The 17,007-nt window shown below is 34.7% G+C and overlaps 2 protein-coding genes across 3 annotated transcripts; both read left to right on the top strand.

The window, feature by feature from the left end:
• Positions 1 to 737: 737 nt before the first annotated feature.
• LOC119635206 (NADP-dependent malic enzyme) lies at positions 738 to 11,595 on the top strand. Of its 2 annotated transcripts, XM_038029896.1 has the most exons (6): positions 738 to 934; positions 1,014 to 1,103; positions 3,709 to 4,528; positions 9,651 to 9,986; positions 10,059 to 11,220; positions 11,291 to 11,595. In XM_038029896.1, exons 2-6 carry the CDS (start codon positions 1,042 to 1,044, stop codon positions 11,410 to 11,412), a joined length of 2,502 nt encoding a protein of 833 aa, XP_037885824.1. In that variant the 5' UTR covers positions 738 to 934; positions 1,014 to 1,041; the 3' UTR covers positions 11,413 to 11,595. The 2 variants fall into 2 exon arrangements, with proteins under 2 accessions (XP_037885824.1, XP_037885825.1); XM_038029897.1 differs by lacking the exons at positions 738 to 934; positions 1,014 to 1,103 and adding an exon at positions 3,020 to 3,129.
• A 2,957-nt stretch (positions 11,596 to 14,552) lies between these two features.
• Positions 14,553 to 17,004, top strand: LOC119634570. Its single transcript, XM_038028803.1, has 5 exons — positions 14,553 to 14,613; positions 14,690 to 14,734; positions 14,805 to 15,247; positions 15,304 to 15,505; positions 15,567 to 17,004. The coding sequence occupies exons 1-5, from the start codon at positions 14,608 to 14,610 to the stop codon at positions 16,677 to 16,679; spliced, it is 1,809 nt and encodes a 602-aa protein (XP_037884731.1). The 5' UTR covers positions 14,553 to 14,607; the 3' UTR covers positions 16,680 to 17,004.
• Positions 17,005 to 17,007: the final 3 nt, after the last annotated feature.

The raw sequence follows: 17,007 nt of genomic DNA, 5'->3' as shown, positions 1-17,007 counted from the left end.
GGAAGAGATAGACGAACGGATGAGCTGAAGTTTGGGCTCCTTTTCAACTCCTACTGGGTGTTACACGTATCCGCACAAACTTGATACACACTGCACATGCGAACGGTGTAGGGTATAAAGAGAATAATGAAGATAATATTGTCCTTGTTAGGTTACAAGCACACTTCGGACTCCACACACTGTGTAACTAAATGCCCGGAACATGCCCGAACCGATGGCGAAAACATGATAAAGCCGGAAACCTGTACAATGTTTTGTAAGATTTCTGTAATAAATTTAAGGTTTTTTATATATATATATTTATATGAACAATTTAAATTTCTAAGACTTTTGTTTTTGTTAAAACAGAGAAACAAACATAATATTTAATTAGATAATTGCGTGACTTTACAATGTCCACTATGCAAACATACTGTGATTTGCGCTTGACTTATAGGTATGAAAAAAAAAAAAAGGCAACAATAAAAAATTTGAAAAAAATTCAAGTACATCCACTAACTAAACTGGCTACAGACAAAAGTGAATGGAGTCATTTCGTACACAGGTGATTGAATACATTTTTCATTCTAACTTTTAATTCAATCACAACACGTTGCAATCAGTTTTCAAACGTTTCGTATTGTTACAGCGCACTTGCGCACCGATATAATAACAGACAAATAATTTTCTTTAATAATTAATACAAAATTTTCATTAATAAAAACCAAAAAAAAAAAAAAAAAGAACCACTTGTTTATGCTTAAGAAATGTTGCACTTGTATGGGTAATCTGAGTAAAGCCGTTATCCGCGTTCCTTGAATCATCGGTAATTTTCAAAAGCAAAAAAAACAAAAACGACAAATAACAATAATATTGGTGAAGGTATTAAGATTCCATGTGGGACTAAAGCAGCAAAAAATATACCAGTGATTGCACGGTTCACATTCACATATATGTGCGTGTGTGGTTAAGCGAATAGTTTATTGATTTTTTAATAGAATTCGTGTTAATAATTCAATCATTTAACAATTTAGCAAAGAAAACAAACCAGTGCTATACGAAATGGGCAACAATAGCTCCCTTTGCTCCAGTAAAAATGCTGTACGCAACTTGGATGAAGGAGAGTAAGTAACTGCGATTGATGTTTTTTGTAAAAGGCAAAAAGCCGTTATTACCATAATAATCTGTTCTCATTATGACGACGACTGTATAAAAGCTTTCCCCCGACAGACAGACTTTAATTTAGTCTTGATTCTACACCAAGTCCACACAGTTTCTCACAGAACCTTATTTTAAGTGTTTAATTGTAGTAGCAGAGATATGTCATGCAATGAATGAGCGTTTAAATCTGCACAGTGTAAATGTATAATCATCGGATTAGGGTGACCAAACTGCAGAATGTGACAATCATACGTACATATATAATCTATGACACCATTTACTAAACATTCCTATCAGAATCTATAACTTTCAAGATAGATCATCACCTACCTCATAAGCATACTTTAAGAAGTTTATCATCCATTGCCAGAAAAGTCGTCGCCTAATTTATGAAAATTTTCGTCAGCAAAAAAAAAAATTCGACAAATTTCTAAAACAACTTCGGCAATCACAGTGAAATGATAACAGCCGCACACAATGATTCAATATAACCTTACATTTTATTCAAGTTGGAGATTATTAATGTCTTTGTATACCCTACACTACTTGTGATGCGTTTTAAGTTAGTTCGGATGTATGTACAATGTAAAAGGGATAGGTCAGTCAGATAGGGCGACATTTTATCATACCGAGCGTTTCGGAATTATAATCTGGTTTTAGTTAAGCTTGTCTGTCCATCTGTCCGTCTGCCAATCTGATGTCTACGCTCCACCCCGTTCACATTTTAATTCTCAAGCTACATTATGCGCTTATATGAACTCAAAATTTTGTTCAAGTTTTTATGAGCGCATAAGTAAAAGCTATTTTAATCGATTTCCTTCCATTTATCCATAACTAATTACTAATCTTGAAATTTTCATTTATTTACATTAGATAATTGACGTGCAAGGCGCAAAAAATTGTTTAATTGTTTTCAGCTTATATTTAGCAAAAACTTACGAAAGATTGTAAAAATTAATTAATCTTACCGTATCTGTTTTGTGTGGTTGTAATAACAAAAAGGTTTATATTTCTGATTAGTTTGCTAAAAAATGTTGCTAATAAAAATTTTTTATTACCTAGCAATGACCGGCAATATGATTGTAAAGGTTTTAAGAAATCAGGGCACAAAGAGAGTTTCGTGCGCTTGGTAGCTTACCCTTCGGTAATCATGCACAGACTCTTTCTATGCCACCTATATGTGCAGTTAAGCTGCTGCCAAAATCTTGCTTAAATTAATAAGAGCTTAAGGAAAGACAATGTAACGCTCATCGTGAGATTGTTGTTGTACTTCAATGAAAAAAACAAAAAAAAAAGCAAGTATTTTGTGCGAAAGACAATTCCTGACCTATCCCAAATGACGGTAAAATATATAAACTCAGACTAAAAGAAGACCTAAAAAGTATTTATTTAGTATTAAAGCGAAACCTGGACACCCATCCTCCCCTAAGAAACGCTAACCTTTTTCAATTGCTCCGATAAATATTCGAGACCCTGTCTCAAATAATCTAACCTTTGTAGGAATGGTTGAATGGAGGAACTTTAACATATAGTATAAGTACTTTTTAATCAAACCAAACCCCGAGATGGTCGTCTCTCCTTCTGATGTTTGTCTATTCCTTGAACACATAAATAATATTTGAAAAGTAAATTGGCCGGCAAATGATAGTAAATCTTTGCGATGATATATATATATATTTATGTGGTCTCGGGTGCTTTTACTGAGGCATCACAAAAGCAATGAAAGACCTAATATATTTTGATCTTTGATGGGCGTTGTAAAAAGCACATACAAAACAAAAAGTCAACTGATAAAAGCAAAAAAAAAAAGGAAAAAACCCCATTGGGTTCTTTTTCGTTCATTCGATATTTTCTCATTAGTCTCTAGCAAACATTTATTGTAACTTGACGGTTGCGAGATTCGACATTAAACCCGTTGAAAGACGAAAATTTCCTTAAGAAGAAATTGAAAATGCTTTGCCGAACCTTACTGACTTCAAGATACTTTCGGTGAGTGATTGCCAAGAAATGTTCAAGTGTTCCGTATAGTTGTTGTATAAGTTTCAGGCTTGATATGATTATTACTCATATAAATGAAATGTGCAAAATCAATTCGGGTGGTAGTTATCTGTATGGCTTTCAGAATTCCGTTAGTGATAGTGTGCCGCACGCCGCTTTCGATTTTTTCATTAAGTAATACCATGATCGGACACTAGATTATATACGCGATTAGAAAACATTTTACGGCAACATGTATGTCTCTTTCTCATCCGATTTGTTAAAAACCCTTAAGTGTGGGCATGATTGTGTGGATTGTTGTGTAGAAAAAAGAAATGCAAGCTTTATTTAATTTGTTTTTTTTTTTTTTTTTTTACTTTCACAAAAACTTTCGAGTATTAATAAACAAGCCAGAAAAGCTTTTCATTTCACCTTTTAATTATGTAGAAAAATCTGTCTCTCTTTCTCTCTCTCTCTCTCTCTCTCCCTTCATTCTCTCTCATTGCTGTTTCTCATCTTCCATTATTTTTTTAGTATTGAAAGTCATTAAAAGTTTCTCTCTCTATTTTGCGTTCATGTTCTCCTTGATAGCACCCGAATATATCCGTCAGCAGTTAGTTCTTATAATTCTTCTTCCCATGGCAATGGTACTCCGAATCAACGACTGCTATACAAGACGACGATTCCAGTCAATGAGCAGCAACAGAATCATCAAACAGCTGATACAATAAATGAAACATTAACAGCTGACAACAGCAAAACCCTTGCAAGTGACGTAATTGCTAATGGGCTTCCCTCCAAACACGAATGCTCGTCTTGTAGAAATGCCGTTTCGCATACCAACACAACATTATTAATGACGAATGAAAATCATACGACTGCAACAAAACAAACGGCAACTACTGCTACAACACCACCACCACCACCAACAACAACAACAACAACAACGACTATAGAATACGAATTGTCGTCGAACGGTATAGCAAAGCTTTGTAAAGTCAGTACAAGTCATATTGCTCCTAAGCAGTCATCGTTTTCGAATTTATATTCGCACACGCAGCCAAATTGCACAGTCGGTCAACAAACATTGTCGAGTGATGAAGAAATATTAGAAAAAACGGATAATAAAAGTTACCAAATACCATTATTGTCCTCGAGTAATCTTAAAGTTTTGTGTGAAAATTTAAACGCCATTAATACGTACAACCGAAGTATACATTCCTCCTTTAAAGCGCCTGCACTAAATTATCAACAGCGAGCTAATTACACAATGGATTGCAACGGCATTAATATGGATACCTTGAAGTTGGCTCCGCGCGACCGTTTAGGTCTTTGGGGTACTCACAGCGATTTGGATATACCCGGCAATATATCGGGCTTGGGACGTCTGCGAAACAAGAAATACAATAAGGTAAATATGTGCGCAAATTGTTTATGTGTTTCTCGTTTTCCCTATTTTTCTTATTTTCACAATGACTTGCAATGCGTGTGTGACATTTTTCTCTCCACTTTATCGTGCATTATAAAAATGATTGGGTATACTAAACGTAGCAAAGCAGAATGTATGTACAATATATCGACATGCGTTGAGTGTTCGGTGGAAAATTTCGAAAGTCTTCTTCGATTAAAGACATATTACATATAAACAAACGACGGGCGGGGGTTGCTTACTATCTTACAAATATGGATGATTTCTAAGTTGCCACAGGTAATCGTCACATATTGCGGTTACTTTTGCAGTGTTGAGCACTGCCTCGCCTGCAACAGCAGAAGCAGTATTTTCACTTTCGGTTGGAAGCTTTATATGCAAGGTCTTCCAGGAGACTTTGCGTTACGTTACCAAGCAATATATGAAAGCTAACTGTACAGTACTCGTCGTTCTCTTCGTCGAAGACAAAGGAACATGAAATTATTTTTAAAAGATAGATAAAAAGGAGAAAAACAACGGAACATTCTATCGTTTAACTGTTTGTAAAGAATTCCTTTAAGGGCAAGATAAGCGAGCTAAAGGTCTTTAGCTTTTTTAAAACAACGGAAAACGTAATTGTGATGGCAATGTGTAGAAATGGCGTAATTAAAAGTCGTTCGATAGGTACTTTCACTTACGTTTATATGCTCTTCTCCATGGGCGCCCTTCTGCCCTTGTTCTTATGTATTTTAAAGGACAAAGGCTTGGCCTTAAGTTGGGAATTTTTTTAGTTTACACCATCTAGAGATGGCATTATTGTACACGCCATTCCCTTTGTCGCACACCGCCGCGTTTCTACCTATCTTCTCTTTATGGAATACTAACGTTCGTCGCAACTGAGATAGAAAGCTGAATGGTATTCTTGGCCATAGATAAGCTTCCAAAATGAAAATAATCTGACCATAATCCCACCCGCTCTAAGCAAATAAATATTCCTTTAGATAGTCTATGGTATATAGTAGCACAACACTAAGTTTCTCCTCTAACTTAGACACCTGGAGCTAGAGTCTATTATAGATTCCTAGGTGAGGTTTCAGAGGGCTTTCTTACTCGCTTTCTCCTCGCTTACTGCATCAGATGCTGAGCAGATGTTCCTAAAGAATTTGCTAAATATGTTTACATTCAAGTTGTGGTTGCCCGCACGGATGTGCTTACATGCATATGCGCAACTTTCTGCTGTGCATCAATATTATGCTTAGAGGTTACTTAATGTCATCATTTTTTTTTTCTTTCTTTTTTTTAAACAACAAAGCAAAAATGAAATAAGAAAATGTATAGAAAAAAAAAAGCAAACACACAGTAAACTTAAGTTAATCATTAAATGTCTGAATAACTTGTCGAAAGTAAAAGTTTGTATATAAACACAAACAAAAGTAAATTCTCTTTTTAATTCATTACAAAGTAATTCAAAGGTGCAACATGCACGCTTTGCATATCAAAAGATGCGAGCTATTTTCGTTTACCGCGTCCGAGGAGCAATTCCCCAGACATGATTCTAATTTGTCTAAATGGATCTGGGATTTCATCCCTTCCTTTTATGATTAATAAATTTTTCAAGGCCCTTCAAGGTATTCTCTCACAAGTGGACATTTGTCGTCCAAATTCAGGATAAGTTATGTGCGGCGGGCTATAACTGAAACCAATAAAAATGTGCTGGCATGGCCGTCAAAAGCAAAGACTTTTTAGAATTATCAGCGAACTGTCGAATTTCGAATATCCTTTAACAATTTCGAGGACTTTCGGGAAAAGATATGCTTTTGTTTCCACAAGTTGAGCGTGAATGGGCTAAGCCGACGAGAGATGCGGCTAAAGGAATGCCAGTCCAATGAAAAGCTTTCTTTAAAGAAAACAATGTAAATACGTCCGCTTCTCCCGGTTCTCATAGTTTCCTGCAAAACTATAGCTAGCTTGCACTTTCAGTGCAAGTGATTCTGATAAGACGCTATACCTCTGCACTTTCTGACGCTGTTATGAATATATTTTTAAACATTTATGTTTGAGGCCTTTCTCCAAGTTGACCCACAGTTTATAATTCAGTTAATGACTCTTGTTGTTTTCTGTAAATTTTGTTATATTGGGTTTCATTTTTTGTGATTTGGTAAAGAATATATCCGTCCGTCGTGTAAATTAAGCGGTAGGTGTAATAACATTTGATTTTGAAGCTTAAACGATTTGAACCAAAGTGTTATTTGCACTAATTGTGTATACAATAAACTTTAATTTAAAAATAAATAAAAAAAAAAAAAATTATATAAATAATTTCATATGAACAATGGCATGATGAGGTGCATGCATTATTACTTAAACATTAGAAAATTGCTTACAAAGCAATAAAAACTTAAACTTGAAAAAAAAAAACAAGAAAAAATTTATTGAAACACAAACGAAATTTTGCATTAATAACATGTTTCTTTATTTTTACCGTCAAGGATGTGCTAATAAGCAACAAATTGTGAAAGTTTCCTGGAAACCGGAATAAATATATATATAGACGTCAAGATTTCAAAATTGAGATCAAAATTACATTTGCCTGACTTTGGGTTTCGTTTGAGTTAATTTCTGCGAATTTTCTTCGAATAAGTTAAGGTTTTATTCCCATTATGCTGCTATTATATCTGTCGCGAGAGCTTAGTCAGAATGTTTAAGAAAACATATCGTAGGAGATTAGTCACATCCATCAATCTACTTAGGGAAACCCATGCATATATGGCCCTGTAAGATGCTGTCATCTGCATATCAACAATTTGCATAAAGATATAGTTGCACCCATAACATGATAGAGAAATTTTCCTACTTTTTCAAGTATCATGAATTTTTTTTTTTTGTTTTTTAATCAAGATTTTAAAAATATTTGACCCGGACTGTGCGCATAGACACCTGGAGAGTTTAAAGCAACTTTGAGCCAATTTCTCTGGCAAAACCTCAAACTATTATTATAGTTAGTATAAGCCTGAGAAACAAATTCAAAGACTAAAGTCTTAAAGCGCATTAGCATCTAAGGCTTTCTGAGGCTTATTGAAAACTCTGCCGCACTTGAGATTCGAATCCACGGCCAATGAGTTGTCAGTCGAGATCCTTTGGCCCCTCATCTATCCAGGCGGACGACCTCAAAGCAAATAACATTCTTTCTTCTTATGTAAAGAGTACATCGATGTTGTTTATTTATAAGTGCCTTCTCGTGTGCGAAAAAATTCGTTCCAATATAAGTTCGTTCATCTTTTATGAGCTCAGTATATGTACGATGTTCTAATATTAGATAAATTTTAGTAACAGTATATGTACTTGTCAGGCGAATATTTCAATATTTTTCTTTTCCTCACTACTGATTACAAATGTTAATTAAATTTTTGATTAGATTAGATTTAGAAGGAAAAAGTATCAATGATTAGTTTTTATTATACTGCTGCCCCATAGCAAGCTTGAATTAGATTTTTACTTATTTAATACTTAAGTGCGTAACAAAAATATAAACACGTTACCGTGCATCTTATCATATAACGATGACAACGTATGTTGTCTAGATTGATATAAACGCTGCATTTTCAATATCTGCAAATCGCTTCTCTTCACTTTCAATTCACGTTCTATCATCAAACAACAAAAGGAATAAATGTAAAAAAAAAAAAAGTTTAAATTATAAATAAATTGTGTATACAATTAATTATATTGAGGTTTAGCTTGAAATATATAAGGTTTTGTACGACAATTCGAGAGAAAATAAAATTTGAAAATTTTATTAAATAACTAACAGATGCGCAAATACAAGTACGTATGTATATGTGTATAACCGGTGCAAATAATCGCTGCCACTTCCCCCTACCCCCTACCCCCTTGACTACATTCTACTAAAGAGCTCTGTACATTTTTGTATTAATTATTTAAATTACGTAACGCGATTACAAATTGACGTCTCCTTAAAGACGTGGAAACTAACTAATTACAAATTGTACAAATCTATCATAACAAACTTCCTATGGCGATATGATTGATGCACACATTTCAAATTTGAATTAACGGCCAACATTACGTCAGATATAGTTTAGTAAGAATATGAAAAACTTGATAATTAATTGTGGCTTTTAGCTGGCATTGAACTTGAAACCAGATTTTAAAGGCGAATGTATTTTAATTATATAAATTTTTTAATTCACGCTTTAACCACAGTCGCTGGTATACGATAACACACTCAAGCATAAATAAAAAGAAAGTGTAAACCAGAAAATTTTAAAATAAATTCACACACCCTTCAAGCCCCCCAAGTAATACGACAGTTGCCCTTTTTTCCCCAAGCAGGATTTTGTTTGTTCACTTGGAACGGATCCGTAGTGGGGCCTTTGTAGCTTTGCTCTTCTAATTCGTAAAGAAAGGAACGCAACTACGCACTATTGAATGCCGTCAAATTTTTCACTTTCATGGACATGAGTCACGTGTTCTATTGATTAAAACTTAAATACATTTTTTTTATATATATTCTCTAAAACCAGTCGTAACCGATTCAATCTGATGAATAGATTGCCGTAAAGCAATTGTTGACACTTCGTTACATTGATTTTACTCGTACTCGTACTCCCATTAGTAGTTTAATCTTTAAAAAATCACCTGTTCGCTGAGGCAAGACGGCAGTCGTGCTATCTTGAAGCGAGTAAATGAAATCAAATCAATGAAAAAACGAGATTAGAAACGCGGCAATAATTTTAAGAAGTGCCCCGATTGTTGTTAGGCATTAAAAAGGCAATGACAACAACAACAAAAATGCTAATGAAAAAAGTGAAATCGATTACTGACACTAGCTCCACGCTCCACCGTAGCGAAAGAAGGTCAAAGTTCTGGCAGTAATTAATTAAAAACTATACTCTTTCATTTAATTTACATATGTATGCACTCATACACACGTGCAATAATATGTAAAGGTATTATTCGGTTGTTATTCGGGGGGGTCTTAATGAACACTAAAGCTCACGCTATATTCCGGCAAAATGAAAAAAAGAATATTTTAAGTTTAACAAAGTAAACATTTCCTTTAATCATGTATATATATATATATACATATATAATTGTTTTGCAGGGTTTGGCTTTTACTATTACGGAGCGTCAAATTTTGGGTATACACGGTCTGTTGCCTTATGTCGTGAAAACGGATGAAGAACAAGTAAAGCACTGTACGATTTTATTGGATCGCTTGGAAAACGATTTGGATAAGTTTATGTACTTAAGCGATTTGGCCGAGCGCAATGAACGTCTCTTCTACAAGCTATTGGCTTCAGATATAGCGAAGACGATGCCTTTGGTTTACACGCCCACGGTGGGTTTGGCTTGCCAAAAATACAGCTTGATCTACACAAATCCAAAAGGCTTATATATATCTATTAAAGACAAGGGTCATGTATATGAAGTGTTAAGGGTAAAAACTTTTCAATACCGTTAAATGTTTCTACGATATTAAAAGTGTATTTGACTTGATCTCTTCTTCCAGAATTGGCCAGAAGCCGACGTCAGAGCTATAGTAGTTACGGATGGCGAACGTATTTTGGGCTTAGGTGATTTAGGCGCCAATGGTATGGGTATACCTGTTGGCAAACTGGCTCTCTACACAGCCTTGGCGGGCATTAAACCGCACCAATGTTTGCCGATTACTCTCGATGTCGGTACGAATAATGAGACTCTACTTGCTGATCCGCTTTATATTGGCATGCGTGCGAAGAGAATAACTGGACAAAAATATGATGAATTTCTTGATGAATTTATGCAGGCTGTTGTACGGCGCTATGGACAAAATTGTTTGATTCAATTTGAAGATTTTGCCAACGCCAATGCGTTCCGATTATTGGATAAATATCGTGATCAGTATTGTACCTTCAATGATGATATACAGGGCACGGCTAGTGTGGCAGTTGCTGGTCTGTTGGCCTCATTGAAACTTAAAAACACTAAACTAACCGGAAACAAGATTTTGTTCTTTGGAGCCGGTGAAGCGGCACTAGGCATAGCCAGTTTGTGTGTTATGACTCTAATGAAAGAGGGTTTAAGTGAGGCGGAAGCTAAAAAGCATATTTGGATGGTGGATAGTAAAGGTCTTATTGTTAAAAATCGTCCAGCTGGCGGTTTAACAGAACATAAGGAGCATTTTGCTCAAGATCATCCGTCTGTCAATACACTGTTGGATGCCGTTAAGACGGTAAAACCTTCCATACTAATCGGAGCTTCTGCCGTAGGTGGCGCTTTCACTACCGAAATTCTAGAACTAATGGCCGAATATAATGAAACACCGATTATTTTTGCTTTATCAAATCCCACCAGTAAAGCTGAGTGCACAGCCGAGCAGGCCTACTTTAGCACCAAAGGCAGATGTATCTTTGCCTCCGGTTCTCCATTTAGTCCGGTGGAATACAATGGTAAAAAATTCCATCCCGGACAAGGCAACAACGCCTATATATTCCCAGGAATAGCATTAGGCGTAATATGTTGCGGTATGCTGACCATACCAAAGGAGATATTTTTAATAGCTGCCGAAAAACTGGCGGATCTTTGCGATGATAACGACTTGCAAATGGGCAGTTTATATCCGCCTTTAGAAAAAATTACGCCATGTTCTGTGGAAATAGCCAAGTACATAATGGAATATGCCTATCAAAAGGGTAAGTCGTTACTGCCACAATAAGAGTTTCTTATCTCACAGTTTTTATCTTATCAACTTTGCCCGTACAGGTTTAGCTACAGTCACGCCCGAACCCAAAAATATAAAAGAATTCATAATTAATCAGATGTATAAACTGGATTATCCATTTGCTTTGCCAGAGACCTATTCCTGGAATAACACTAAAGAGTAGGCGTTTAAGTGCGCGATAAAAGATTATCTAATAACATTTTCTTAGAAGACGGAAAACAAAAGTCAAAGAAGATATTACAAAATAGCCAGGAGTATCATAATGAAACAAAAGTTGGAAAAAATCTCCCAAGAAAACGTTCCTTTAAATAAAAGCATGTATTACATTTTCTACGAACTTTAATTATTAGGCAGGTCCGTCTTGATTATCATCGGAAAACATTTTGACCCTCTTTAAATGTTGTAGTATTTAGTGTGAAGCACTTGAAACGTGTGATTATCCTCCCCCTCTTGCTCTCATTTTATTAAATTTACTATTTAAGGCATTATCATTTTGAACTATATAAATCAGATTTTCTTCTTTTTTTTTATTGTCATTGGAAAGAAGAGAAGAAACTATCCTCTTTTCATAATCATTCCATTTCACTTATAAGAATAATTATCTCTCGTTCTATGTATCTTAACTATTATTTATTACTGCGATTACAAGTGCAAGTATATATGAAACCGCTTATCATCTAGTGGAATATAATATGATCCGTAGGTGATCAATTGCGTTTTAAATGCACCCAAAATGAAAAATATTTTAGTTTAACCCTTGAAGGTCTTTTTGTGTTGGAACTTTTTATTTTCTTCATATCTCTTTTCAAAGTGATTTATATACGCATTAATTATATCGCTTGTAATATAAATACATTAATTATGGATATGTATGCGCACGCACACACATATGTATAAATAAAGTCAAAATAATTATAAAAAGCATAGATAACAAAAAAGTTTTACTTCAAATCGGAAAAAGTTCAATGTACAGGGAAAGTTTGGTTTCCGGTGGCATATTGATTACGAAAAGCAAGATAATTTAGAGCGGGAAAATATGTCCTGTGAAGTATGAAGTACGAAGAAAGTATGCCGATTACCATCAACGAAGCACTTTCAATATTTTGCTTATAATTCGTATCGTATTTATTCGTATTAAGTCGTAAAAAAGAAAGCTGTCAGCATGTCAAAGGTAAGCGACAAAACTATAATGAAATACGTTGAAGTAAAGTGCACTCGCACTTTTGCCTGAATCGCAAACTGGCAAAGTGATAAGAAAAACCGTGACTGTAGGGGCAGCGAAGGAAAAACTACGATATGTTAAGGGGTATTTGAGGAGGCAAGAAAAAAAAAGGATCGAAAATTATTATTTGATTTCATTATTTTGTAAACTCTTTTATTCTCATTGATTCCAACATGAATGTACATGCAAAGGTCGGTTCAGGGTTTTCTAGCTAACTCGAACACGAATGTCAAAGTTGGATTGAAGATTCTTTAACCAGCTTTAACCAGCACTCATTAACAAGCATTGGTTTGAGGCTGGTTGATTGCGTATGAATGCTTGCTCGATATCGAAAGTAAGACGTCATACTTTATCTTGGCAGCAAAATAAAAAGGCACATATTTGTACAAATTACGATCTATAGGAAGATAAAAACCGAGAAAGACACTTTCAACTCAACTACTAGCATTGGGTTTAGGTCTATCAAGAAGAAAAAGAGAATGCTTTCCTCTCTTTCTACTTTCATGAACAAGTAAATATCAAAAACCTTGCTGAGTACATATAAGATCGGTTTTTCTTCCGACTTTTTGAAGGCATTGAAAACATGATAAAAGAGATTCAAAGTATTTGCAACAATATACACTTACCACTTCCGAACCGGTAGCATAATCGCAAATTGTTGATGTCTTTAAACGAAATATCAAGGTTAACAACAACGCCTCTCTATTACGCTACCGAGAGAAATCTTTTTCTTTTTTTTTTATAAACGAAGATTGATGCTTTGATCAAAAACACAATTTTTTCAATTACAATTCGTTAGATATATTTAGGATCATATTCACCAATTGATCAAATCAATTTTGACTCTCAAAGAAATCAAATTAAACATGAACTTTAGAAACTCAAAAAAAACCAAAAATTGCTAATTAAAAAAAAATAGACTGCCGCCACTTGTTATACATCTTGCAACTAAAATAAAACTGTACCGCTATGCAAGAATGTTTTGAATAATTATAAAAATTCTTGATGAATGGTAAGACTAACATATTTTTTATCCACCTTTTGGTTAATCGATGAACAAAATAAAGAATATGTATACGCAGCACTGTTCATAGCGGTTAATTAAATTTGCTTTTTATATTTGAAAATATATTTTTACAAAAATAAATGATTGAGACAAATATAATTACTTCTACAACAAATTCGTTTCTTAAATATCCTACAATTCAGATGCGTAGTTTAAGAAATCGCTGAACTTTTCAAATGCTTTTTAATTTGCTCCAAACATATTTGTCCACTTTTTTTGTTATTTATAACTAAGGCACCATACGTTAGTTTATTTATTAGCTGGCTTCGCTTCCTTAGCAGTCTACTGAGAGCTGGCATATTTGTGTTGCAATTTTTCATGGCTCTTTTGGCATCATACTTCTTGTATATACAGCAGTTAAAGATTTGTTTGATTTGAGCATTTGGTAACCGCGCAAAGGCTGCCGACATCTCCAAACTCAACTTTTGTCTATTTCTTTGGTATCTACTTTAATTGCTTTAGTTTCCGAATTAGGAGTCACTTTCCCTGTTTAAGTTTGCCTGAATCGTCGGCTACACGTTCTGCTCCATCTTCCTTCCTCTATACCTGGTTGAGCTAAGGTTCGTAATGATCTATACACCTACCCGCTATTGTTTGGGCATTATTTTGGACAAATGCAAAAGTCCTTCGTCTTCCTTATTAAATTAAATAATGGTTTCCAAGGAATACTACTAGGAAAGTTACCTCAATTCTCCAATCTGCAAATCGGTGAATGAACAGCATCCTCAGCACGTTTGCATGGCGGGGGCGAGTGGATGTGACCATCACGTCACATGACTTGATGACCTTCTCATCAGAGGAAACAATTTCCTAGTACAGGATATAAATGTTCTACATCTGCACACATACCGCATATTCTTCTTTTTAAATCAAATGAATGGCACTCGAAATGTCATTTTTGGAGTATGGAGAGTTGTTCGTGTATATTAGCGGCACATCACATATTTCCAACAGATGTTTTTTACAGTATTGCCATTCATTATGTTAATGTATAACTTAACCAATTTTACCAATTTTAGAAGATATGATAAAAAGATTACCGTATTAAAGTTCCGATTTAAATCAAAGAAATGAAGGTTTGTTTTATAACTAAATTTATAATGCTCCATTACGCCTAATTACAGTCAATATTAAATATTAATTTTTATTTAGCGACAACTAGGCCGCCAATTAGTTGATGAGCTAAAGCAAAAACAAGTGAGTACAACATCATCATCGCGTCCAATTTGGAGGAGTAAATTTACATCCCTTTTTCTGACATTTTCAGGCTATTACATTTAGTTTGATAAATAAAATTTTGTATTCCAAACGATTGTTAGTGGATCACGTGCAAGCATTGGAAGAATTTATGCGCAATAATGAACAAAAGCAAAATAATGCAGCTGATGAAATTGATGGTGCCCTTAATCAAAAGCTAATATGGTCCGAAATATTTACGGCGCGTAATACGTGTATTGCGCTAGGCTCAACAATTTTGGAACATTTTATAACACCACGTTTTCTGCGTTTTACGCTTGTCCCGTCGGTATTGATTACGAGCGGCTTTAGTGCTTTGTACACTATTAAATATTTGTTTGGTGTACGCAACAAAATTGTAGAGACTGAGCTAGAGAATCTTGTACGCACTATTGATGACTTTGGAAATTGTATACGACGCAACATGACGTATTTTAATGAAATTATTGTCATGAAACAACAAGAGCTCATTGAGTAACTTTAAAGTATTTAAACACAATAATCTGATATGCAAAAATGAGTAATTCTAGGTCACGACAAATTGAGAGAGCTTGGGATTGCATAACAGCTGCCAAGGAAGTAACAGAGATATTATTTGAGGCTACAAGGAAACTTGAATCACAATATCCTCTGCCTTCTCGTTTCTCGCAGTATTATGCACCTTTAGAAGACCTTAAGAATTGTGAATTTTTCGAAAACAATGTGACTGATTATAGTCCTAGACATATTAAGGTATAAGATGTCGGGTTTAACGAACAAAACAGAATAATTTTCTTATTTTTATACTTTTAAGGATTTTCATAATATCTTTGCGTATGTCCAATCGCAATTTTTGTTACGCTTGGCTTTAACTCTTTACACAAAACCTTCGTTAAGCCAATTAAACCGGGAATTAGTCAAAATCGAGAATTTAATACGACAACTGGCATTGGAGGAAGAAAACCATTTTAAAAATCTTACCATCGAACTGAACAAAGCAAAATGTTTAGAATTGCAATCTTTGAATGAAGATAAAACCGTAAAAACACGCAATGATCCTATCGGTATATTACAAGACTCCTCACTTAAACTTAGTGCTCGTATGGTAGCTGTCGCAGCCGAATGCCAGGCTTTGGATATAACTTTACAGCGACTTAACCAAATTGAAACGGAGAGTAAAGACAGCGCTAAATCTTTAGTGCAAGTGGCCAACAATATGCATAGTATTGAAAGCGCTTTATCGATTTGTTTTGATGATTTCCAGCGCTTAATATTGGTCTACAACAGATTTCTAACTAACAAGTTAGAATTAAATGACGGGAAAAGAAAGCAAGACGAAGCCCCACAAACTTCAAGCGAAGAATTTCCTGATAGTTTTTTGCGTGTTGAAATTTCGGAATACCCTTCAGACACCGAAAAGAAAGATGATTTCTATGCTTATATTTTTGATGCAGAACGAAATGAGAATGAAGGTAAGAAGGAGCGCGAGGAACGTGAAAAGCTCTCTCATGATTTGGAAATTTTAAACTTTGAAAAACGTGTAACCAGAGGTAAATTTAGGCCCGTTCTAAAACAATTAAAAGAACGCATTAATCCTATACGCCAAGTAATGCTTGAAAAAGAGCGCGAAGTTTTGGCCGCAAAAGGTATTAAGATTAGCGAACTGTTTCCCAATGAGCTGACTAAGGACAAACAAATATCTGAAGAAAGCGGTAATACCACAGGGGATGAAGACTTTGCCAGTGATAGTGAAGGCTTGGCGGATTTGGAATATAAGAAACGATCCCGTAAAGTTAAAGAACACGACAATTTTGAAGAATCGCGCAATTTCTTAGCCCAAAAGCCAAATCTTAATTTATTTAAACTGGACATACCACCTCCATCAAATATTCTCGGTGACGAAAGTATACTGGAAAGTGAATGTTGAACATTCATGTTAAACCATATGAATGTGGTTTATAATTTTTCATGGCTTTCAGCCCACTCTCACACGCTGCAACATCATTTTTGTTCCTTATGCTTATACTACAACGTTATTTATTTTTTTCACGTTTCTTTTTTGAATGCTTTTATTTAATTAAGAAAAAAGTTTCCGTATTAATATATGTGCCTTCTATCCGAAAGTCCAAATATACAATTTTTTTACTTCCGTCTCTTTAATGCTAGTCGATCATATCAGCAAGCAATGATTTGTAAAACATTTATTTAAAAAACTAGTTCTCATTACATAAAAATATACATCTATATAAATTCTG

This window comes from Glossina fuscipes, unplaced genomic scaffold (assembly GCF_014805625.2).
Source record: "Glossina fuscipes isolate IAEA_lab_2018 unplaced genomic scaffold, Yale_Gfus_2 3, whole genome shotgun sequence".
Classification (NCBI taxonomy): Eukaryota; Metazoa; Arthropoda; class Insecta; order Diptera; family Glossinidae; genus Glossina; species Glossina fuscipes.
Note: the sequence above shows the minus strand (reverse complement) of the source record. Positions and strands in the feature narration are given on the sequence as shown.